We start from the raw sequence: 26,411 nt of genomic DNA, 5'->3' as shown, positions 1-26,411 counted from the left end.
TTATTATTATTATTATTATTATTATTATTATTATTATTATTATTATTATTATTATTATTATTATTATTATTATTATTATTATTATTATTTTATTCATGTAACCCTGTGGATGTCTGACATCCAACACTGAGGTTGACTGACGAGTCAATCAATGAACATACCCTTGTTTTTATGCGTAAGACGCGCTGCCCCGGTAATTTCCCGCAGCTTAGCGTCTAGAGTCAGTAAATCAGGACGCAGGAGGACGCGTTCATCTCAGGACCTCCCCTGCCGGCCGTCGCCATGACAACAGCCGTGAATGGTGGCGGTCGGAGGAGAGGAGGAGGAGGTGGGCAGGGAGGGAGGAGGGAGCAGCAGCGTGCGGAGCTGAGACAGGTGTTGCTGGTGTTTGCGCATCGTTCGTGAGATCGTTTCAGCAGGATGGAAGACGAGCTGACACCTCCACGGGTTCCCTCCGCAGTTTCCCATGCGTTCTGCAGTTTAGCTCTTCCAAACGGGGAATTTGATTAAATACGCTGGAGACCAACCAGGAGCCGCCATGGTGCACCACTCGGGCTCAATCCAGTCCTTCAAGCAGCAGAAAGGTTGGTCGCTTCTGTCATGGTTTATTTATTTTATTATTTTTTTCATTTTTATTTAATGTATTTTTTGGGGGGGTGGGATATGTAGTTCTGTTTCAAACTGGGGACTGACTTTTCTCTCCGTGATGAACAGTTTTCAAGCTGGTGGTGTCTGTACTTGGTGAGTGTGACGCAGAGTTGGACGCTTCGCAAGGTCCTTCTCCTGGGATGAAGCCCGTTTCTGTGCGCTCTGAATTATCCAGTAGTTAATGCTACACTGATCAGATTTTAATGAAGTTAATATTAGAATTAAAGTGATCTTTGTGCCACTTTCTACATAGTACATTTGCTCAGAATATGTTAAATCTAAGAAAATTTCATGGTCTATATGATGCACTTTTATAACTAACGCCAAAGATTTAGAAATATTGAATTAAGTGCAGAGTTTGAGCATTGGTGGGTTTTGTTTCAACCCTCTGAGATGCAGGAGTAGTTTGTGTTGAATATAAAGAAGAAGCTTTCTTTGCAAAAGATTTCAGTTCTGACAGAAATTTTACTGATTGTATTATAGACTCATTGATTCATTTTGCGCAGTTGAAAGAAAAATACATTTTTGCTCAGCTCCTTTAAAAAAACATTAATAAAAGATAAAAAGGCAGCACAACCAACCAGACAACTAATTTTATTTGACCAGCTCAAATTGGAGATCACCATGTAAAATACTGAAAAGCTACGATTTGATGCACTTTTCCTATTCAATAAAATTCAGCTAAAAACTTGAAAAATATTAATTTCCTTCTTGAATGCTGTGGAAATGCTTTAATCTGAAAGGATGAGGATAAATTATATGAGAGATCTGAAGTGAAGTAAAAATCCTGAGAACTTCCAACCCTGAGACATTTGGTTCCTGAAGTGTTGCAGGAACACAGACATAGTGTGAGAAATGTGGACACATTGCAATAACTTCTTGGAAAATATCTTTTTAGATGGCTCTCTATTAAAAATATTTATTTTCAAATTCTTTATTGTATTTGTAAAAGTAAGACAGTAGGAAGCATTTGTTTGCAAAAATTGTGTAATATAGTTGCAGTATTGATAATGCACTCAGTTTAAAGGATTAGAAAAGCAGTATTTGATTAAAAAACATATGTAAGTTAAACTGTAATTTTATTTAAAAAGGCAGGAATATAAATTCTAAATACGAAAACATATTTTAAAGACTATGAAAGTTATAAATAGCAGAAGAAATTGTTGAGAGAGAACAATTAAAAGTCCATAAAATGTGCAAAATAAAGTGTCAAGAGTGTGAATGCTTTTTAGAGTAGCAAAACATTGCTATTGCTTTGTCTTCTGTTAAAATCAAAACTATCACCTCAGTCAAAAGAATTAGTCAAAACCAGAAGGTGAAAGACATCCAAGACAAATGAAAATCAATATCAGCCAGGAAAAAATAAGATATTATTGTCTTAACATGACAAAACGTGTGAAATTTTTCTTTGTGTTAAGATTCAGTGTAAACCTGATCCAGTTTGTAAGTAAAAACCCATCTGAACCGTCTCCATCGCAGCTCGATTACACGTGAGGCCTGTATTGATCTTTAAACCAGAAACACAATTCCTCGGAGAGAATTAGTCCTACTTGAGTCCTTTCTGTTCCTGGCTGTCTAAAATTAGAGGATAGTTGAGAAAAGGTTTGTGTTTTTAATGATGACTCAAGCTGATAAACAGGGAGTGTTTATGCATGCGGTCGAGGTGTTAGAAAGACTTCTGGCTTCCCAGGAGAAGAAGCTGATCTGCTCGTGACTGAGCCTGCTGAGGGTGTTAGCTCTTCTCCTTTTGCTCACTTTTCTCGTTGCTTTCTTTTTTTTTTTTATCAAACTCCTGGTGACCCATATGCACACAGAACCACACAAGGAGTGATTTAATTTGGTTTGAGTCAACAATCTGATGCTTCTCTTTATTCAGATTTTAAATTAGCTTTCTTCTAGCATTGTTTTTTCTATCTTGTTGACGTTCCAGAGAATAACGCAACTTATTAATTTTAAAGCTCAGACTAAGTCCCTTCCTGTCTTCAGTCCAGCCCACAGGAAACATGTTGCAGCAGAGGAGATCAGATTAATGTGAAAGTCTTACAACGGGGCAGGAGGGATGCTCAATAATTTCATAATTGCTGAGTGCCCCGTTATAGGGAAAGAGAAAGGAACGAGCTTTTGGCAGCAAAAATCCTCTTAAAGCGAAATTCTAAGTTGATTCTGCACTTCCTTAAAGTCGATCAGGGACAATGTATGAAAAGGGTCTATATCTGAAAATGTGTTGATGTGGAAAAGCTTTCAGAAATTAAAAAAATCGGTAAATTGATCAGTATAAAGCGAGAGGCAAGTCTTTAAAAATGCGATCGGGTCAGCTTTGTTGCATAAAATAAAACTGTAAACTCAAATATGCCAGTTTATTGTGTTATTTTCCATTTCAAACTTAGATGTCTTACTAAAGCTAAATGCCAGGCTTGCTTTCATTGAAGCCATAACACTTGTTTCAAAGATGGAGTTTATCTTACCGTCACATGTTCAGTTCAATCACACTTTGAGAAATCATGGAAAAGTTCTCAGTAGAAATGCAGTGAGAATCAAATGGCGACTTGATTCAGAAGATTTCCAAACGTTCATATCTTTAAAACTGTGAATAGACAACATTGAAGTGCGAGCAGGCAGCACAAACAACACTCCTCAGTGTGGGAGTTGTTATCGTGGGAAGAAGACTGAGCATTAGCTACTCTCAATATGAGGAAGGATTTTCAAGAGGAAGCAAAGTGTATTTGTAAAGCACAAATAATTATGCTATTCAATAGCATAGGGAAACAACACAGAGCTAGATACTCTGGATAATACACAGAATGTTGTTAATTAATGATGCCAAAGGTAGTTAAAAACGTGAAATATAATAATTCTGCCTTTGTTTGGAAATAAAACTAAAAATAAATTTTAGCATCTGGTCTCCAGGACACAAGGAGTGATTTTGTCTGCTCCTCATATACTGATACAGACTGCTAAGAGGAGGAAGGCTAGAAATAAATACTTTGAAAGATGCCAATTATAGTTCTTAAAGAAGACTGGATCAGATCAGCTTTTGAAAACATTTGACATCTAGACTCTTCACCACAGAATCTGAACTGAAAGGATTGGAAATAATTGCTCACGGCTTCCTGTGCGTCTCTGTTAATTGTCTGCATCCTCACGGGGTAACAGTGCTGCCATCCCCATGAGTTACCAAGTAGATGGCTGAGATTCCTGTGTTCAGTACTGTCTGTTAGAAACTTTGTCCAAATGGTTCAAGAGGACTCTGAGACTTTGTTTCATGTGATATAAAGGCTGCTGCATGTTTTTATCTGTGCTATTTTTGCAGTGCTGCAATGATAACTGTCATTTTCAGGCCTCCATTTGATCCTTGATTACTCAGTTTGACCAGGCAGCTGGAGGAAGTCTGTTCTAGATTGCCAGTTTCATCCCCGTCATTCAAGATGGGTTGCTGTACAGCACAGTTTGTTGCTGCAGAAAGTTTTCCTTGCTCTTTCATCTGATGGACTCACAGAGACTGAAAAATCTATCTGCAGTGAAAATGTATTATATTCAACCTAAGGTTTGTTCATTCTTCCACACAGATTTTTCTGCCCTTTAAAGAGATTAAATGTTATAGTTTGTTAAAAATTTGATTTGTTCTTTCATAAAACAGTAGTTCTCAGAGTTGGTGTCCAGTTCAGACCACCTGGCCTCTTATGCAATCAGGCAGTTGGTTTTATGGACACCGACTTTATGATATTATTATTATTGGTATTAGCTGGTCACCAGTTTGAACAGGGGAATATAATGAGGAATATGATGATCATCCAAAACCAAAAGTATTAAAAAAGAACAAACAATGGAGATTGTTTTTCCCAGTGTGTGTGCAGTTACCAGTTTTTACACTTTTAAGAGCTGATAGCAGTCACAGACTCTCAAAGGGTCTGTGATTGTTTTGTTGCTAGGATATAAGAAAACGACAGACTCAGCAAAGATATATTTCTACTTGGTTGCATCACTGGACCAAAACAATCCCTTTTGAACTTTGTGGTTTACATCGCCTATGAAGAGCTCAGAATACTGACAGCAGAGGGGCTTTGTTAACCATCTGTGGCCATGAGGGGCGATGGGAGGTGGTATCGTGGTAATAGAGGGAGGGACTTGCAGATGGGAAAGGGAAATGAAGATGTTTAATCTCCTCAAATGATGCAACCCAGTGGTTGTGCCAGGATTGCATAACCTGATCCTAAATCATGGGTAAAACGTGCCATCTGCTCTGAGGTGTGTTTACGGCCAGGCTGTCTGGTGACAGTGAGCCAAGAACAGCGCTGCGTTTGGGATTATGGGCCATTTTTAACTTTATGAAGTCACTTTGCTGCTGATTGAAGTACCTAATTGCAGCTACAGTGACTGAATATGGGAGAGTTTAAAAAAATGTTGATTCTCATGCTATGAAGTTTTGCTGCTCTCATTAATTGATGTATGCTAAAGCTGCAAGTCACACAAATCTGGTTTCTCATCCAATCATTAGATTCAGTGCAGCAATAAACACAAAGGTTTATAACTTACAGCTAATGAAAATAAAAAAAGGAAAAAAAGCTGAGTATTAAGTAGGACCAAGTATCAATCACAAAATTATCGGCATACTAAAAAGTAGATGTGCTATAAATTACATCTACTTTGTACTTGGTAGGGGCTCCTTTTTCACAAAACACAACGCCCATGCTGTGTGTGGCTCCAGTTCTGTTCTCTTCCCTATGACTGTGTAGGACGTGATGAAACATTTCTGTAAAGCTGAAATAAAAAAAAAGATCAGATTTTGAAATAAAAACTTCAGTTAGCTTAAAATAATCCAAACATAAGGCAGTTTGTGAAAGCTGGTTCTGCAGGTGGTTTTCTCAGGATCTATTTTCAAATTGCCTTGAGCAACTTAAATGTAAATGATCAAATACTTTGAAAAGGTTTATTCTGTTGTTGTTTGTAGTCTCTCTCTGTGGGTCAGCTCAGGTCACACTGGGTTTGTTTTTCTTGGTCATAAATGGAAAATCTAATAATCCTTCCTCCTCCACAGAAAATCCGACTTTAGGTGAATTATAAGCCAAACCGCGATCATTATTCCTGCAGCCAGAATGTTTTGGGGGCCTTTTCCACAAATCATTTCTTTTTCCAATCATTTGTTTGCAGTATTAACACCAGATTGCTTGTTAGATTGGACAAGATGAGCACAATTAGGACAGTATTTTAATCTTTCCATTTTTCCACCGAGCATCAATATTAATTTGTTTCCGGTTCAACTTGAGAACTAATTGTGCAGGAAAAAGCAGCAGTTGAATATTCAGCGGATGATAAATGCTGCACTTAGCACTTGATGTGAACCGAGCTCTTTGGTCTCTGATGTGCTGCCAGGTGGAGGATAAAAAACCCCTCCAACTGCTCGCACAATGCATCTGCAGGCGAGGCAGCTGGCCTAATAGTGGGACTGGAAGGGAGTGGAGCAGAATGACAGTCAAGATTTTCATCACTCTGTAACTGTAAATCAGAATTGTCTAGCCTAATGCTGAAGCTTTTTTGTTAATGAGTCTGACAAAAGCATATTTGGCTTGAAAAATGCTGATTCTTTGTAAGCAGGAGCGACGGGGATGGGTTAAAGTCCCAGTTGTTCTCAAAGCGGCACATCTGTCCCAAGCAGCAACAAAGTCGATTAAATCCCCTCCTTTGTCTTTTCTGGTGCACAGTTTGAACTCTAGCAAGTCATTATCATCATCATCAACTTTATTTATGGAGCGCTTTAACATCAGGCATTGCTGAAGCAAAATGTAAAGATAAAGTGGCAGTTCATCTGTCCGTTGTTTCTGTGTAGCTGCATTACTCCATCACGGTCGAAGGAGGGCTGGAACCGTCCCAGCTGTCGCAGTCGGGGAGCCAGGGAACAATCTGGACATGTCGCCATCCATCACTGGACTCTTTTCACTTAATGCAACACATGAAATATAGCCTCACTGGTTCTGCATCTCTCCATTCAGGTCAAATCGTGGAGTTGGAGGCCGAGAAGACAATGAACTGGTGCAAAAAATGGCTCAGCTGTAAACAAAATATCTCCTGATAGGGTAGGGTTAGGGTTGTGCAAAAACTGTCGCTTCTAAGATGTCAGAAGCTAAATTTTTAGTATTAAGTGTCCAGATTTCTTTAAAATCTTTGAATTGAATTGAAAAGTATAACATTTGCTTTTACCTTTTTTCAGGTCTTGATAAGTTTGGAATAAAGACGAACATATCTGGAAGCTGATACTTTGCTTTTATGTTGGGTTTCTAACAAGATAGGAGCAAATAAAGACATTAGAATCACACTGGAACTGGATCTTTTAGTATCGGCTCCTTTTGGGAGGAACAGTTTCTTATTTTACGTCTTATAAACAAGAAACCATTCAAATCTTTAGATTAGGACAGAAATAGATATATTTTTTTAAAACAAAGTGCATATGGTGATGGCTTTTTAGATTAAAACTGTGTCTCTTGAAGTCCTGCAAGCTGAACAAAGATGAATAATTAAAGTTTTGGGTGAGAAAACATACAAGGCATGATGGGAAACAACCCAGTGACCTGAATTCGTTGTGTGCGACTTCTTCTTCTTTGCCTAAGTTCTTACACTGCTTGAGATTTTTGAATCGTTTTAGGATTGTTTTTCCGATTCTGGCAGTATTTTAAAAGCTTCTGAATAAAATGAAAGTTTTCTGTATATTAAATAAATGTGTGTTCTTCCACCAGGTTGGCAGTAGGCACCAGGCAGATAAGAACAAAGGAATCATCAGGGATACATCAAAAGCATCCGACTGAACAAAATTGAAGCCGAATAAACAGAATCTGTTGCTATTTTTACATTTGTCATGACAGCTAAATTAAGCCAGGAGATTCACATATGAGAAATACAACATAATTTACAAAGCATGTAAGAAACAACAGAATCTATTTTATCTTATTATCGCAGGAGAATAACTGGGAAATCAATCACAACCTTCCCTGAAACTCATCCAACTCCTCGTATCAGGAGGTTTCATGAACTCCAGTCAAACTATTGCTGCTGCAACATTATTTCATAACAAGACACTTATGTATCAAAAACAAACTTTTACTTTGGTCTATTTATAAAGACATGCAGCACATTTTGTGTAGCATCCCAACATATGTGTATGAGTTGCATATGACATGCTGGTATTTTGTAAAGTGCTTTTATGTTGTCTTTCCTGACAGAAAAGTTACTTTTGCTGTGACAATTCTGGCTCTTTCTATTTTGTTACTAAATGTATATTAACTACCTAAAATGTTGTAGCTTTATGCACAGCTAGTAAGTGTTCCCAAGTGATAAAATAAATATTTGCAGAATAATTCAAGCATTCGGCATGCTGAGGTGATCAGATAAAACCTTTTAGAATTTAAAATCTGTCTAAACAACATCTACATTGTCATATATGCATACACTAAAATTTGGATTATAGATAACAGAGTGCTTTTGTTAGATTTCCAAGTTGAGTTTTGGATATTTATAAACTTAGACATTGTTTTATTCTCATTGCTGTACATGTGACAGATTTCACTGATGGAAATATTTGCTCTGTTCCTCTTGCGGGTCAGAGAAACCCCATGAACCCTGCAGCATCTGCAGATATACAACGCATTTAGAATTTGTCTTGTGTTAATGTAAGGAATGTTAGGAATTTATTTTTTTTTACCCTCATGTCCCACACTTTTGACAGTCGTTGAATCCCATACGAAGTCCTCCTTGTAGATGCAGGTCACGCTCATACAGACGATTACTATTCCCTGCATAAACTTGTTTTAGTCACAGCACTGACAGATTAAATACAGAACTAATGAACCCTTTAATGCACCGTTCTCAGAGTGTTGCTGCTCTGGTAGAAGAGTTCAGATGAAGAAATGAGGCCACGGAGACAAAGCTCTGATTATCAGATGGCTATTACCATGTAACAGCCACCGATCCTGTGAGCTGTAACAAGACCAACACCTTCCTGTTTCCACTGGGACCAACAAACAGCCCCACAGTCCTGTTAGCTGTGTCCTCTTGTGTCATCGCAGACCTGGCGAGCTTTGCCTACGTCTGCTGGGATTATCTGAACCGTTAGAGGTGTGTGTTATATGACACGTATGTAGCTCCCACTTACGAGCACAGTGGAGGTAAACTAGACTTCCAGAAACAAATCTTTTAGAAAGTAAACCACAGAGAGCTTCAGCAGAGTTCACTGCTTTGTGAGACAGTAAAACAGTTTTCTGTTGACACGGAGAGTCACAAACACGACCCTGAAGTCTTCACTTTCTATAATGTCACTGCTTATGGTCAGTAATTAGTTTGTTGCTTTTTTAAGTTGTTACTTAAGAGGCCACTGCTCAGTATTGACTCGAAAATATTGGACCTAATTAAATTTCCTGAAATAATGCAACTGAATGTATTTAACGCCCAAATGTTTGTAATGCAGCCAGCACTGGGGACGTCCTTCGATTGGCTGCTTTTCTGAGCTATTTAATTATCTGTTTAAACTTCTGTTCTCAAACATACACAACAAACTCAACTATATCTCATAAATCTTTAAAAAATAATGGTGAAAACATAGTTAGCTGCACCTGCCATACTTTCTGCTGCGTATCAGTGTTTTGACATGATCTCTCGTTGCCTGACCCATTTTCTATGTGCCGTGTGTTACTTTATATTCTTCAAAACGCTAATCCTCACAATTCAGGTAATTGCATTACAGTACTGCATTGTTGTAGCAGTTCTGCTGCAGCTGCCAGATGAAAGTTGTGTTTACTGCAGTGGCAATTCTTCTTGTACTCTGTGTGAATGCACTAGAAAATTACAGCTGCCTTGTATTTCGCTATGTGAAAATAAAGTTTAGCTTCAGATTTAGTTTGAGTCAACATTTTTAGGTAACACTTCATTTGAAGTTGTATGCCTAAGACTGACATAAAACATGTTATAAACATGACATAAACCCTGTTAGAAACGTGAAGGAGTCTTCATGAATGCTTATGAATGTTGTCAAGAAGTGTCAAATAATGACACTTTTAATGCAAAGTTTGACTTTTAATGCAAATTTTGGTACAACTTTGCATCAAGTGACATTATTTACCGAGTGACCCTTGATGACAACAGTCATAACCAGTCATGAAGACTCCTTCATGTTTATAACAGGTGTTATGTCATATTTATAACAGCGTCATTCCAGTCTTATGCACACTGAGAGTTTCAATTGTGGCTCATTACAGAAAACTTATGAATATTATAAATGTAGAAAGTGAGAGTTTTCACTTTGATTTACATTTTAAAGAAAACTTTCGTATTTTGTTTGACTTCTAAAAATTTGTCATGTACAAAGGTGGTTTAGTCCTTTCGTACTTGCCAAAAACCTTTAGAGAAATAACTGCTCAGGTTGAACTTGCTAACTCATATGATCGTATTAGCTTAGAGTAATCCTTACTGGTGGAATATTTCATTATTTTCCTATAAAGTAGCAAACCAGCTCAACTCTCACTAAGTAGGGCTCAGAAATCAGTGACTGTGATGCTTTCCAGCTCTCTCCAGAACATCCTCTCTTTGTCTCTTACTCAGCTCACCATGCTGATGATGGAGGCTGAGATACTTTTTGAACTGGGCTGCGACTAATTCTTGCATTAGCTAGCATGTTTCAAGCATGTTTCAAGCATGATCTAATGGAAGCCAAAGACAGTTATTATTTCTTTACTCCTGCTGTTTCTGTTACGCTAAATAAGATTTTTGAATTTCATTTACTCATCAGAATTTTAAATTCATACAAGTGGATTGTAGCTCTAGCTTACATTAACGGGCCACCTCATTTCTTTTGACTTTCTCATTGTGAGCTATGTTTCACATTAGTTTAATGTCTGTGGGGCCACTCAGGAAATAAATGGCCGCCGGGCCTTCAGGCTCATCTTTAACTGGCTCTTTTCTCCTCCAGCAGTTTGGGGAAACCCCATGTAGACGACTGTCATGAAAATGAGTTATTGTGCAGCTAGCGGCGCTGGCACCTCGGGGTATTAGGAGTAAATTATAAATGCATGTTTCAGTGGTCTGTCTCTAAAAAGCTGCGGAGGGAATTGGGATGAAAATAAGTCACGTTCCCTTTAGAAAGGGGAGGGAGGCTTCATTTTATGAATATATATTCTGAACTTCAGCACTGAAGCTGCAGCTTTACTTGAAGGTCAAGATCAATGAAACGGAAGATGCTTATCGCAGTAATTAGCCTCTGGATTGTTCCAATATCTACCAGACTCAATATCATTCTGTTGCTCTATCACTGTTAACAACCTTTAAATAACCTTAAATTGCATTAATAAAACAAGGACCGTGTAATTCAATAGCTTAAATCTAAATGCATCTTATCTGATCTGCAGGACAACTGTATGTGAAGGCATGATGAGGTGAAAGACCAAATAAATGAGGCCATACTTGCTACTTTTCTCAGTAGCAAAGATGTCCTGTCAAATAATACCTTCTCTGTCAAAAGTTAAACTGATGTAGGACCCAAAAGCAGGCAGGTGGGAAGCAGATTTAGGTAAAGCGTGTAATTTGAATAAACCAACATGGTGCAGAACTCAAAAATAGAACCCAAACCTTCTAGATTATGACTTAAAAGGAAAATTCAGCATGCATGGATTCAGTTTAATGTATCTAATGCTACATTTCATCGTGTTTCAATGCCATGAATTAGTAAGTATGTGTAGTGATCCATCTTTATGTTGCTTATCTGAAGGATGCGGCTTGATGGAGCGGATGTGCTGATGGTGTTAATGCATTGCTCTGTGAAGGATGGACATTAATGCCACTGAGCTCATAAAACGGGTGGACTGCTTGGTGTCTGAAGGAGTTTCACACTTTTCTTTTTCACTCACTTTCTTATATTTATTTATTTTTTATTGATTTGTTTATGCTTGTTTGGAAAACATGATAAGTGAGTAAGTGTTATATTGGCAAAATAAAATAAAACTGAGTTTTTTTATGGATTTATTCTAGCAGGTTCAGCAAGACCAAACAGAGAAACTGATTACTGCAGTGAGGTAGCGCGGTGTGTGGAGTTCTTACTTCAGTGGTTTTAATTCATTGCCAAAATGTGCACTCCTAAACACATTGTCATAGCTGCAAAGTGAATACATAAACATTAGTGGATGGTATGTTTCATCAAGTTGCTGAATTTGCGCTTGCATTTGGGCATTGGCAGCAGCTGCTTGATTCAAGGAACAATTTAGTTATAAAGTTTTACTTTTTCATAAAACTGTCTGGCTGATATTAAACACTCAAACACTCAGCTTCTGCACTGAGCTGAGTGGATTAGAGGCTGAAGAGGTTTCAAGTGTTTTTCAAACATTTTTCTGGCTGCATGTGTTCAGAATAATTCTGATGATTCATCTGATTGGCTTTCAATTAGTCAGTGTAACTTTTTTTGTTTTTTAGTATTTTATTGACCTTTACTACTTTACTGCGGGTGCAGTTTTTGGAATACCGAATAGATTTTTTTCCAGTTATAAATGCACTCATAAATTAGAAGACAAAAAGGTGGAGATATGATAGAGAAAAGTAAATATATTAAGACAAAAATAAACCACCATTGAAAAAGTAATCTGGACATGTTTCAGTTAAGTAAAAAATAAAAACTGGTAAAAACATAAATGCTGGAATTTATGTTACATTTCATAACATAATTAAAAACAACAACAAAACACAGAGAACATAATATTTTCTCATGTTGAAACAGTTTGCAGCTCTGAAAAACGTCAAGAGTAAACTGCACTGAACCCCATTGAAAACCTCCTGGTTACTCCACCAAATACTGATTTCTGAGTTAAAACATCAGTTTTAACTCAGAAATCATTTCGAAATTAATCTGAACTTGTTTTCTTTGCATTGTTTGAGGTCTGAAAGCTCTGCATCTTTTTTGTTATTTTGACCACTTCTCATTTTCTCCGAATAAATACAAAATATTTGTTTGGAATTGCGGAGACATGTTGTCAGTAGTTCATAGAATAAAAGAACAATGTTGATTCTACTCAGACATATACCTATAAAGTGCTCTCTTAATGTTAATTTTTTTCCAGAGCTGTATATTGGTAGAGAACCAAAGACTGAAAAGTGAAAGGAAGGTAGAATCACTTTGTTACTTATTACTTGTGAAAAGACTTCAAAACCTTCTACCTGGAAATTACTTAAAGAATAATAATAACAGAACTTGTGGCTGAAAGTTGATTAGGACATTTACACGTTTTAAAAACAGTTTTGACAACTTTTATTGCCAAAGTTGACGTTTTATTTCACTTTATCTCTTCTTGATGCAAAGATTCCTCTATTACAGCCTACAGTTAAGCGAACCTGGTTGGTGGTCTCTGTTCACACCATCACTGTGGTTATATAATCCCTCCAGTGTCTGACCAAACATGTCCTACTTATTAAAGCATCCAGTTGGAAAATCTGGAGCATGGCGTCTAACACTTAGAGCTTGGTATCTAACAAGTCATGGCCATTGAGAACATTTTATTACTATTTAATTTACATGTTCCTTTTAATATCTATGTTTATGTTTTGGTTTTTAACACGCTGTTTTGCTATAAAGTCACAGAGAAATATCAGTTCTGTGTCAGATTTACTGGATTTTTTTTTTCCTTTAATGTATATATTACCGATGTGGTTTATCTGCAAAATAAAAGAGGACATTTATTTTATCCTCTTTCTTTCTTTGCTCAAATGGAAGGTCTGAGAAATAACAAGCACAGATACAAAGAAAGACTTATTTTAACTTCCTTTCTGCATCTCTCCCTCCCTCCCTCCTCAGGCATGCACACCAGCATCAGCGAGATCCTGAAGGAGAAGAGCCTGAAGCCGTCTCGCCGCAGCCTGCCCTGCCTGGCTCAGAGTCAGACGCATCCCATCAACCTCAACCACTTCCTGTCTGTGCCTCTGAGCCCAGATCCCAAACCAGACCTCGACGATCTGAGTCAGAGCATCAGCACGTCCTGCAGCCTTCTGCCACCACAGACAGGCAGGTCTAAAGTTTGAGTAGAGATGCGGCTTGCATTGACTGCCGCTTCGCATTAAAGTTTACCAATGTTGTCGTTTCCAGTGATGAGTCAGAATTACTTATGTCTGAACTTTAACTCGCCTGGTTTTGTTGTTTGAATCCCTCCTCTCATGCAAGACCTGCTGTAAATATTATATTTTATGGTCTGTAAATGCTAAAGAACATCTGTTGCACCTTGTTTTACACACCAATAATTCAAACACAGCCTTTTGTGCTCTCATCTTAACTTTGTTCTTGATACTAGCACTGAACTGGGACAAAGCTGGCAGCTGCACAGATTTTCATGATTGTGGTAACATTCAAAGCGCACACGCTGATTGTCGTAATCCTGCAGGGCATCTGTGAAACATTCTGTAAAGTCACAGATGTCTGATGGAATAATGATGCAAAATCCGTTCAAAAGGAAAATTATACATTCTCACATGGATGAGTTGCATGGAGCCGCATGTATTCAAGGATAATTATTTACTTGTCTCGTGTCTTGAGGAATATTCAGAATTAAGTGAGAGTGAGAGGTCTATTTTAAGCAGGGGCACAATTTTATTTTAGTAAGATCTAAAAATACCTTCTGTGCAAGCATTTGAGGTGAGCCTAGAAATACCTTAAGGAAGAATCAAGCGGTTGTCATTTCTCTTAAAATTTTGACAAGCTGTGACATTGCGGATGTCAGATGTCAAGATGTCAGAGAAAAGCATCAGAATTTTTTTTTTACCTCAATCTGAACAGAAAATAGACAGATGAGTTTAAAAAGGAAAAAAAGAGAGCACCTGGCAGGACAAGGACCTGATTTGACTGCTGGACCTCGTGTAATATTACATCCTCTTATGTTTTATTGGCATTTCTGTAAGTTTAGCTGACAGTTTTATCTTAACGCTCATCAAGCTCACCAGCTGCACATAATAGGTTTTTTATTTAATCTTACTATGATCCATCTGCCAGTGGCTCCAATATCAGATGGATTGTATCTGTGGTTAAGGTGTTTCATTAATCAAAAATACATCCGTCTGTAAAGTTGTTGTCGCGATAAGATAACTCGATTTTTCTGTGCTCTTCAGTTTTGATAGAAACCTAAACTTTTAAGAGTTTGGATCTTTTTCCGCTCATTGCCTCCCATCTTTCCATCACATTTTATCCAAACAGAAGCATGTGGTGCAACCGCATTAACCATCCCCCCGGAAACGTTTGGTCGCTTGAAAAAAGAAGCAGTCGAGCTGTATGAAGTTATATGAAATGAAGGAAGAATCAATGCAAGAGGTTTTGCCTCTGGGGCTTTTTAAACCTGAAATACACAATCCATTCGAGGAATATTTCCAGCCCTCCAGGTAGCAAACGTTTTGGAGGCTGTTGGTGGAAAAGCATTTAAGAAATTTTTATGGACTCACTCTGAAGCTTCTCGTTTATCTCCAGACATTTTTATTATTTTGTAGATCTGCAAAGCGTTTTGTCTTTTTGCAGATAAAGCCTCACTTTCATTTATTCAAATAACTGATGTCAGGTCTTTACCTGGCCTTTTTGATAATGGAGCTCAAGCGCAAATTCAAGCTGGAAAACTTCTGCCTCACCTGCTCCACCCAATCGCTGCGTCATGCTCTCCGCCTCCAATCCCAGCGCTGGTCCTGGACCCGGCGTGTTCAATCATCAATCAACCAAGCTCCGCTTATAAGGGTCCACACCCACGCCAGCAGCCGCTCTCCAGCTGTGCGCAACCCACCTCCACCCCCTTCTCCACCAGCATCATTCAACTCTCCAGGACATCATCCTTCCTGACCTCCACCACCGGGGGGGTAGAGCATCCCTAATCAGCGTTGGGGATGTTCACCCGAGTTCACGGCATCAGCGCTCAAAACTTCTGCCGGGGCCCGAGCGCCAAAGAACTGTTATTCATTTCTAAAGAATTGTTATTCATTTTGTCATTAAATCCTTTAATTATCTTTTCTGTGTCTGAGTTTATCCAGATTGAATTGGTTTTATACTATGAAACTTCATTTTTAAAATAAGAGTTCAGTCTGTTCCATCAGCTGCAAACTGCCAGCATGCTCCAATTCAAACCAGTCAGTAAAACCTTTTGATTTAGCAATAGAGTATTATTTGTGCAAAGCAATGAGAAGAGGCTTTTTCTTGTGCTTGTCTTGTAGTTTTTTGGACATGTTGCCTGTTCCATTCAGAACTAAGTTAAGCTAAGAAACTTTAGCACAATAGGGAAGTTATTGTTGTTTTCGGAAGTTATACTATTGCTGAGTACAAGTCTGCTTCTTGATGAGAGGAGAGACATTTCTTTATTTAGGAGCTAGAGGCAAGAATAATTACTAAGTGAATGAGATGATAATGGGGCATGTGTTTGTAGAAATACTGGGAAGAATAATGTGATTTGGGTCGTTAATGGTCTCCATTCACTTTGATCCATCCCAAAAATACGGAGTATAAAATTAGAGTTGACTGTCTGGTTGCAGATTTAATTAATTTAATTTTATTAATTTAGAAAATAGTTCATGCAGTCAGTTTCACTTTCACTTTCCAGCATGCTGACGTGAGTAAAGCATTTTTTTAAATCAAAAGTTTAAGTAAAGTTTCAGCATGTTAGAGCCTTGCATGTGTTTTTATATGTCCCTGTAACATCTGTGGGAATCAGTTTATTGATCAATCTGTAATAAGAGGATAAATGAATGTTATTTTTCTATGGCAGATCTGTGAATTTGTGACACAGGTTTAGCAGTGGTTTCTCATTAAAATGTGGCTGTTTAATGATAAATTGTTGATGAACTTGACATGAAGAGAGACATGAAGAGTGTTGGTTGTGATAGAATGTGAGGATCTTGGAGGGCTTCACATGAACATTTTTAACTTTAGAGAGTTTAAAAAAATCCCTTTGATACCTCATAGAGCGCAGAGTTAATCAGCTTTGCTTTGAGGAGTGGATCTGTGTCATAGCGTTTGTTTCTAACTGGATGAAACAGTTTAATACTCCATGCCTTGGTTTTTACTCTGCAGGCATAATAGATATCCCCTCACAAACTGAGAATACTGTGTCCGTGAAAGGTGGGAAACAGCAGGTTCAATTTTTTACAGGTCCAAGATCAACGCCGTCGTTACAAAGTGAAGGGAGGTTGAAAATGAAAAAAGAAAAAGTCTTGAAGCTCACAGAGCATCATTTCTTCCCTTACCGTTTCCACGGATGATTTAACCACTGCAGCATCGTGAGTCACAGCCAGATGAGCTGATAGCTGCAAATATATATTTGATTGAATCAATTAGGAGGCTGTCAAAAATGAAATGGAGAGATCATTTGTGCTCCACCGTAATGAACTATATCTCCCATGTTAAAGCCATTATGTCTTGTTTGACAGATTGTACATTCAGTTTTACTTTTGAAAAACCAAATTCCTCTAAATAGCACTAATCAGAAATGCTTCCCCATGTTTTGCAGTCGTAGAGATTGACGTTTTTATTTGAGGGATCTTGGATAATTATTTAGTGCGGCTGCAGCTCCTGTTGGTCTTCTTTGGCAATGTTCACTTTAAATGTTTTACATTTTGTGATCATGAGAGTAGAAGAGATGAAAGGAAACTTTTATGCGTTTTCTCACAAGTTGACAACCTTCTGGGATTCGAATGAAATATGCATGATGTTCTGAGATCTAAACACTGCAGTAATACAGTACAACTGCTGCGTTTCTAAAATTGTCTTCACAGATCTTTTTTCTTCCAGCTGAATTTATACAGCAAGTCACTCAAATTAACCACTCCCACTTTTTTAAACACACACTTTGCATTTAAATAACCTTTAATGCAGCTGTGGGTGTCTGTCTGTTTGCACTTTTCAGAGTACAATTAATTAGCTTAAATAAATGTACTTTTTAATAAGGATACCTGATATACCTTTTTTCTATCATGTTTAATTTAAGGTAGTTTTTGCTTGATGTGTATTTACTGAACATGTGTTCAGTCTTGTTGATCATTTTATTATTTTGTTATGGCCTCAAACTTCAACACATTTTATGGATATTTAATGTGACAGACCAACACAAGCCTGCTTAAAAATACATGTGGGAGAGAAATATTGACTACCGTACTTTCCAAATAAATATATCAAATGTTTGGCATGCATCAGCATTCAGACATTTTTCATCTTTCATAAGAGAAAAGAAAAGACTTGTAAGAGACTTTTATATGGACAATTGTGATTGTAATGTAACTGAATGCAAAGAAGCCTAAACTGTACCAATACTTTTAAACAGCACTGTGGTTCACTATAAATGAACCACAATCTTTGAGTTTTTTTAGTCAGTGGTGACTTCAGTGGCTAAAATGTAAAGTGTTATATACAGAGTACGACTGTTTTACAGAACAGTTCTTCTTTAAGATCCAGAAAGGAAGAAAAGGAGATCAACAGTTTAATTCGGATCAAGAAAACAATGTTTTCTTTCACACAGACCTAATTCCAGTGTTTGTTGAGAGATTAACCAAAGCGGTAAACAAATGCTTATAGCAGAAAGGATTATTTGAGTGCTTTCGCTCTGGTTCCATAAGAGTCTCTGATTGATTTCGTTGTGTCTTTGTGCAGCAGAGGATGTCAAAGACAGCTACATTGAGGAGACCGAAGTGAGCACATGTGAAACAAGAGCAAACCCGACATTTCTTCTGCAAAAGCCAGTCAGTCGGGCTAAATTAGGGACCCGGGCCGACTCTCTGCAGGTACCACATTCACTGCACGTCTAAATTCATTGATGTAAAATCTGCAGCTCCTTCATCCGTTCCTCCACAAGTTTTAATGGCAAAGTAAGATTTATGTCATGCATTACTTCTGCAGGGAAAAAAACAGTCAGACGCATCTGGACTGCTGTTTCGAGATGGAAAAAAGAGAATCGATTACATCTTGGTTTACAAGAAGTCCAGCCCGCAGGTGGAGAAAAGATGCACGTTTGAGAAGAATTTACGAGCCGAGGGCCTCATGCTGGAGAAAGAGGTAAACATTTCTGGTTTGGTCTTCTTGTACTTTAATTTTTTAACTTCTAAGTTGTCAAACTTTGATGTTTTTTTTATAAATGTTTCAAAGCCCTCTTTGACGAACAACGACATCATGTTTGTGAAGGTCCACGCTACCTGGGATACCCTCTGCAAATATGCAGAGCAGATGAACATCCGCATGCCTTTCAGGTACATGGAAATAATCTCTGCAGACTTTCAGGTTTTAAAGCAGCTGGTAACTTTCTATTGTCTTTTTTATTTCAGAAAAAAATGCTACTTCACTGACTGGAGGAGCAAAACCCTTGGCAGGTGAGGAAATTTTACACATTTGGGATTTTTTGGTGGGGATTGAAAGGTTTCTTAAAGAAATTGTTGAAACATCAGGAAAAGTCTGAATAAGTGTTGAGATTATGGACTAAAGTTTGAGTTTCCAAACTTTGTCTTATTTCACTACTGAAAAGATTAAAGTTTGAGTTTTGGGGAAATTTTATTCTGGTTTGGCACAATAAAACTCTGACAAAAAGTTAAATGTAAACTGGATGCAAGGTTTTTGAATTGGGTTTTGTTTAGCTTTTAAATTATGGAAACCTGTAATTCAAACAATTAAAATCAGCTTATACTTTTTAATATTAAAGATTCTACTGAACCAAGCTTGTCTACAGATCCAAATAAAACTAAGTAGTCCTTTAAAATATTGACTGATCAGACGCCTGTTACAGCCTTGTGCAAATATGAATCCTCAACTGTTATTTCATCCTAATATGGATAATGTGATAGGAATCTTGAAATGGAAACATCCTAAATGTCCCTGTTGCAATAAGATTCAGAGGTTCACAAAAGCTCTTTGTGTCCTAATGAACTCACTCAGTCCAGCTTTTACAAACCATTTCTGTTCCTGTAGTATCATTTTACAATATTTATAATCTTTGGTAAACAGAATATCAGCTTCCATTTCCCTCACAGATGACGAGAAACATTGGAGGTTATTTAAAAAAAAAAAAAAGATATTTGAAAGAAATCCAACAAATCAGGAGGCGTGTTGTTTTAATTTTGTCATTGTTTTCAAACGACATGCACCCTTGAGTTGACAAAGCAAACCTGGTAGGTTTTAATAAAAGCGCATAAATCTCCGCGGTAACGGTTGAATAGAGTGGCTCACCTACTTTTGGCTGCGCCTTTCAATAATATACTTTCCAGTGAATATAAATGGAGCCACAGAAGCTCATTTGCATACTATTTTTAGATAGATGCACTTAGCTTTGATGTGATATTCGAACTCAGAGTAGAAATTTAAATGTCCATTGTTTCTTCCCACTGAGATGCAAATAAAAAAAAATAGTCTAAGCCCCAGACTGAATGTTTTGCATATCCAACAATGAAAACAAACAAAATACACAGAAGATTCTGCTCTGTAACATTGTTGTGTGGAAATTGTTTCCCCTAATTATGTTGTTAACATCAACAAAGCGAATGGGAGGCAGTGTAAGCAAACAACTCTTTCATAAAAGACCATTTCTACAATTTAAATTATTGCAAATTATGTTTTAATGTTGCTTAAACTGTCTAAATTATCAAAAACAATGCAATATGTCTCCTTATAATGCCTTCAAAGTACAAAGTATTTGTTGTTTCGGTTTCTTTCTGAAGAAAAACATAGTTTCATTGCATTATATGAATCTAACACCCTGGATTTGAGGAAAACTTGGCTGCAGTTTGCGGACCGGGATGAGATTTATCATCAAATACAGAATCCGGCCAACTGTGATTAAATTAGGCTCTGATTTGGTTACCTGCTGGCGCGAAGCAGAGGGAAATGTCAGCTATGATTGGATGTTACTGGAATCAGAACTGGCGTTGTTTCATCTGCGCCGTCTTTGGCAGTTCATCACTCCAGCAGTCTTCTGCCAGTTCATTAAGTTAAACGCATGAATTAATCAGTTTTTGTTTGTTTCTAATTCCTGCCTGTGGTTTGTTGAGAAAAGTCACAAACAAATCACTGAGTCTGTTATTTATGTAATTACAGTTTTTTTAAATCTTGTTTTGTAAAATAAATTTTATACTATGAATGAAATTTCATTTTTCATAAAGAACAAAGTTGTTAAAATGCAGAAAGGACAGGAAACACCAAACAGAAAAATAATAAAATAAAATAATTACCTTTGTTCATCTGTAGGTTCTTCACAATTCATAAAGCTGAATGTTATTGAAAAGTTAATTTATTTCAGTAACTTAATTCACTAGGTGAAACACATTTTGTCTATTGTTGATGCTTTTAAGCCTTTATATCTGTTAGTTAGCATGATTTTCTGTTCACAGCTAACGAAAGAAGCAGCATTTAAGATTTGAATATTGCATCAGACCAATGAAAAGTCTGAAATATTGTAATTTTTATTCCCATAGAGTAGCTTTAGCATTCGTTAAAGGATAAAGATACAGTATGTTTCACCCAGAAATGGTTTCTGAATCAATTTTCTGTCTCTGTGATCAAACATTTGTTCACTGAACAACAGGTACAGTTATTTATGGTTCCCTCGGCGCGAATCCTCCTGACACTGGAGTTTAAATCAAGTTAAGGGTTTTCTTCAGCCACAGTGTTATAAATTTACCTCTGGGAGTTTTTCTTTGCTTTTTGTTTTTGCTCTTTACCCAGAACTTTCTACAACTGGAACACAAATTATTTGTTCTCACATTTATTGTCCTCAGGAGATGAGTGTTAAGAAGGACAGTGATTCATCAATATGGCAAAGTAGCAGCTAAAACATGATGAAAGGGAGTGCAGATAATAAAAACCTTTGTACACAATTTTGTCGGAGAATGAGAAGAAAAATGGGAGATTACGTTTGGATTTTGCTTACCAATAAAATCTGAAAAGTGCGGATTCAAACTGTGGAGGAATTTGAATCCACACTTTGAGCCAGAGTTCAGTTACAGAGCAATTCCCCAACCTGAACATCTCACAGATCACCAATCAATCCATGATTTTAAAATGGAGAGTAAAGTCACCAAGAACACAGCCTTAAACTGGAAGTCTCAATGAGGAGAGCAGGAACCGCTGGAGGAGCGGCTGTTGATCTGACGGCGCTGATAGTTATGCGCTCTAAAGATCTGACCTTTCTGAAAGAGCGGAAAGAAAAAAGATATTAGAAAGTACAGTTTGTATTGTGCCACAAAGTCAGTAGGAAATACAGCAAATGTTTGGAAGAAGGTGAGATTTAAATTAACCACAATTTATGATGGAAAAAAACAATCATTGTGGATTTTTCCTATTATTAATAACCAGAATGAGAAAATGAAACAAATGCATTCAAAGTTGAACAGCTAAGAGTTTTGAGCAACAGTAGAGTTAGTAAGTAGAGTAAAACTGTCACTTGGAGATAATTTTATAATTTAGTTTGCTATTCTTAGTTAGGTTTACTTAAGTATTAAATTTTTCCTGAATGTCACTCACTCTTTCTCTTAGGAAATACAATTTATGGAAGTTTTGCCAGTTTGTTCTGTTTATCCACCTGCAGTTAGCCACAGTTTGCATCCTTCTTAATTGAGCTAACTAGGTAAAAGTCAGCTCCTCTTATGAAAACAGGCCAACCCCGCTCAACTAAAAGTGAAATATAATAGTAAAAACACCCCACCAGTTTTAGCTGCTACTTTATTAACACACAAAAGCCAAGATCTTGAACAGTGACAAATGTACATAAATAAGATAAATAGGTTTGTGATGCTGAAAAGAAAAACTGCAGTTAATCCTCCAAACTGTGTTTAGCCCAGCTTACGCGTCCCGTAGAAAGGTGTAAATAGTAAATAAATAATGAATAAACAGCAGCCTGGATGACGCCACACATGTGCTTTAAAACGTGTTTTCTGGTGGGGCTGGGCTCCCAAGGTTGTGCGGCGAACAAGGTTAGCCGCCATCATCTCATAGTGAAGTAAACAATCTGCTTGATAATCTGCCCCATTAATCCTGTTTTTGTCGGTGCGCCTGTGCAGCAGGTTTCATCTGAGGTGTCAGCAGATAAAAGACTGGCTTCCCAAAAATCCCATGAAGCTGGACAAAGAGGCGCTGCCCGACCTGGAGGAGACGGACTGCTACACGGCGCCCTTCAGCAGAGCGCGCATGCACCAGTAAGAGCATCCTGATTAAAAACTCACAAGCATGGTCACCACGGATACGATAGTGTTGGGTTTTTCGCTATGGTTTAGTTTTATTTTGTTAATTCAGTTTATTTTAATTAGTTATTAGAGTGTGTTTTGTGGTTTTTGTTAGTCAAATATTGTTTGGTTTTTATTAATTGTAGTTGTAGTTTTATTTTTTTTTCATACTTTGGTTGATTTTTAAGTGCAGAATTCAAAAAGGTCAAAGGATTGTGTTGTAATTATATATACTACTCAACAGAAGATACAATTAAAAAAAAACAACAACATCTGATTGGCATTTTATTCCAACTTTTTGCTGTCGCCATGTTGCGTTCAGCCGTAGTGAACGGATGGATAGTGGAGTGCTGCAGTTTGCCCACAGCTTTTGTCAACTGCTTGTGTGGAGAAAAATAATAATTTCACATCATTTCAAAAGGCTAATAAATAGATTAATAAACTCAAAAACAAAGGATATCATACCTGTACTTTCAGGAGCTCCTCTTTATAAACACACCATATAGTTCCTGTTAGCTATAGTTTCCCCCCATTAATTATTGTTTTTATTTATCCCAACGAAAATGTTCTCTCACTGTCCGTTTTTGTTATTTTGATAGTTTTAGTTAACTATAATAACCTTGGTGATCACAGCGGCACATAATAGCAGGGTAATAGAAAACATTCCCATCAGATCCTCTACTGCTTCTTTCTCAATTTTGAAAGCTGGAGATAAAAATCTGTGCTTGTATTTTTTATAAGTGTCACAGAAATCAGAGCAAAACTAGTTCCCCATAAATAAAACATCAAAAAGAGCAGCAGTTGTACATTAAATTATTTCTTCCTTATTTGTTCAGTATTTTATGCTGAAAGCTTCTGTCTGAAGAAAGCCATCTTGGCATCATCTAATCTCATTTCTCAGGAAAAGCATTTGCAACTTTCCGTTCTTTCCATGTCTGCTTGTGTGCATTGCTGAGTGGAATATTGATGCGATAACGAGCACAAACTTGACAACATGTCTAAACGAACTGTGTTATTGACTCATCTCACATTACGGGCTTTGACGGGACGATGCCCCGCTGCATGATGGGAAACTAAAGGAGCGTGATGTTGTTTCCTCTCAGTTTCACTATCAACAACAGAGAGACGTTCTTCTCAAATTCAACCAGGAGCAGAATAGTCCATCACGTCCTGCAGCGCACCAAGTATGAAGACGGAAAATCAAAGATGGGTAAAAACTCCACTCTCGTTTGCTTCCACACATAATACACAATAATCCCAACTTTATGTGCAATATAAAACATACCAAACTTTAGATTTTAAAAAGTATAAGATCTTTCTTTGAATTTGACTTTAGGATTATTTGTAGAGTAATCCTACTTTTTTACTTTCACATTACAACCACAATCACTGATGTATTTCTGAGGAATGTATGAAACCAACACAAAATATTACATAGTTATGAAGTGTTTTTTAAAATTTTATAAGAATAGAAATCTGGATTTATATTCAGTCCCCTGAATCAACTAGTAGGACTACCTTCAGCTGCATACGATTACCATCTGGATCTGAAAGGTTTGCCCCTTTTCTTTTCGCTAAAACAGCTCTAGCTCTGCTAAATCGGGATTCTGTGTTCATGGGTTTTGAATGTATTTCTGCATGCTGTTGGCATCGTCCAGCCTTATCACAAATCTGTACCCAGTTTTGTTTCTGAATTGTTTCTTTACTCCCACTTGTCTGGCTTCTGCCAACATGATTTGCTGATTAAATTTTGGCCTCAGAGCGCTGGAACGGATTTAGAGTTAATATTTTAAATCGAGTGATGACTTTATTCCCCCCCAAAAAACATGATATCAGCTTGGCTTCAAGGGTGGAAAATCCTTTTTATCTTTCCTCCAGTGGTTCTCGCTATCAGCTTTTCGTGTGTGAAAGAACAGCAACAAAAATAAAAATTACTGCACTCTAGTCCTGAGTTGGGAACTTCTTTTTTTTTACTGAGTACAGAAACTGCAGGCAGAGTTGTGAATTTATTGAAACTTTAAAACGAGACTTTGCAACCACTGCAGTAAACCTGTGCATATAATGAGAGCACATCACTTTAAACTAGCTCCAATTTAGAAAGGCTGTGGTAAATTGTTGTTTTTGTGAAAACATTTGCTTTCAATGACCCTAAAGCTGGTCTGTTTGTATCAGTGACTGCTGCTGAATTTTTAATGTGCTGTTATTCTCGGTGTGCTTGAGATCATTTGCTTTACTTTACTGCAGGCATCAACCGCTTACTGGGCAACAACACATACGAGGCGGCGTTTCCTCCACATGAGGTGGGCTGATTCTAATTTGAAATTAAAATTGTATGCATTCAAGAATCAGGAGAATAACTGAAGGCTGTTCACATAAAGAAATGTACAATATTTAAAGAAATGGACATATAAAAGCTGAGCAGGAGATAAAAGCTAATAATTATTACCTGTGAAATGCCGTTGTTTTGTCTCCTCAGGGCGGCTACAAGAGCAGACATCCAATTAAGACGCACGGCGCCCAGAACCAAAGGCATCTTCTGTACGAGCGCTGGGCCCGCTGGGGGATCTGGTACAAATACCAGCCTCTGGACCTTATCAGGTAATTAGCTTTGAAGCACAGCACTAGGAGATATTTTTGGATTTATGCCCTTTTTTGTTTTGTTTTGTTTTTTTTGTTTTTTTCTTTTTGGGTTTCTTTGAGCTTCAACAAGCTGAGTTGTTTAAATGCAACACAAAGTAATCCAAGCAATTTATTTTGCTGAAGATGTAATATCACAGCTGGCCTCTGTTCTGTGTTGTTACGTAACGTCACATTTCTGAACTTTTAAGCTATTAGATTGTAACAGCTGCTTTGTCTGACTTTTATTTTACCCCCTTAAACTAACAGTTTAAGATTTGTTAAAAAAATGGAGAAGAGGCAGAGTAGACTCTGATCAGGCCACCAGTCCATCACTGCTTTAATTTTCTTATTAAAAACAAAGTGTGTCTTTAAAGGGATTCTAGATTAGTTGAACGTATTGGCCTAAATATGTCAAATTTTTCCTTTTAACTTAAAAAATAATGCTTGTTTGTGATACGCTAAAACTCATAATTATTTCAAAAATTTTACATCTTTTGTTATATTTTTCACCCATGGAGGCCGCCATTTTTTCACCTGATGGGATGATGACGTGTTTTGGTCCACAGAGTAAACACAGGAAGGCTAACTTTACCTGAGTAGTTGTTTGTCATATTGCGTTTAAGTGCTGTAATTTTAGATAATCCAGCTGTAGCACCCCACTGCTCCATCACCTGTTCTCAGGGCAGAACTTTAACTCACTTGCGGTGTGGCTACTTGGGTTCGTGATTTTCAGGTAGATACCACGCAGGTTTACGTCATATGAGTAGCATTTACTCCACTACTGTTGTCATTCTGTTACCTTCCCAGTAAAATAATCCAGACATCCACGCACAAAGTTGCTTTTCTTATTTATCTTCAACACACAAACTAACCTGACTTCTTCTACCCTGAACGTTGGTAGCCAATCTCTATAACCCCTTACATACATTTACAAACATGAACAGTTCTTAAACTTACACCAACTTCCCATTTCA

At 37.4% G+C, this 26,411-nt stretch overlaps 1 protein-coding gene across 3 annotated transcripts in view; it reads left to right on the top strand.

Moving 5' to 3' along the window:
• Nucleotides 1-319: 319 nt before the first annotated feature.
• Nucleotides 320-26,411, top strand: part of ano3 (anoctamin 3) — a 39,965-nt gene continuing 13,873 nt past the window's right edge. Inside the window, exons 1-10 of one of the 3 annotated variants that reach the window (XM_016664410.1) lie at nt 320-584; nt 13,463-13,669; nt 18,272-18,399; nt 18,515-18,670; nt 18,761-18,861; nt 18,937-18,981; nt 22,657-22,791; nt 23,922-24,028; nt 25,063-25,118; nt 25,295-25,416. In XM_016664410.1, the coding sequence (XP_016519896.1) occupies nt 539-584; nt 13,463-13,669; nt 18,272-18,399; nt 18,515-18,670; nt 18,761-18,861; nt 18,937-18,981; nt 22,657-22,791; nt 23,922-24,028; nt 25,063-25,118; nt 25,295-25,416 (1,103 nt within the window). In that variant the 5' untranslated portion in view covers nt 320-538. Of the gene's footprint in view, nt 585-13,462; nt 13,670-18,268; nt 18,400-18,514; nt 18,671-18,760; nt 18,862-18,936; nt 18,982-22,656; nt 22,792-23,921; nt 24,029-25,062; nt 25,119-25,294; nt 25,417-26,411 lie in introns of all 3 variants that reach the window. The other 2 variants (XM_007578586.2, XM_016664409.1) reach the window with 2 other exon arrangements.

The sequence above is a fragment of the Poecilia formosa genome, unplaced genomic scaffold (assembly GCF_000485575.1).
Source record: "Poecilia formosa unplaced genomic scaffold, Poecilia_formosa-5.1.2 Scaffold484, whole genome shotgun sequence".
Lineage (NCBI taxonomy): Eukaryota > Metazoa > Chordata > Actinopteri > Cyprinodontiformes > Poeciliidae > Poecilia > Poecilia formosa.
This window is presented reverse-complemented; position numbering and strand designations above follow the sequence as displayed.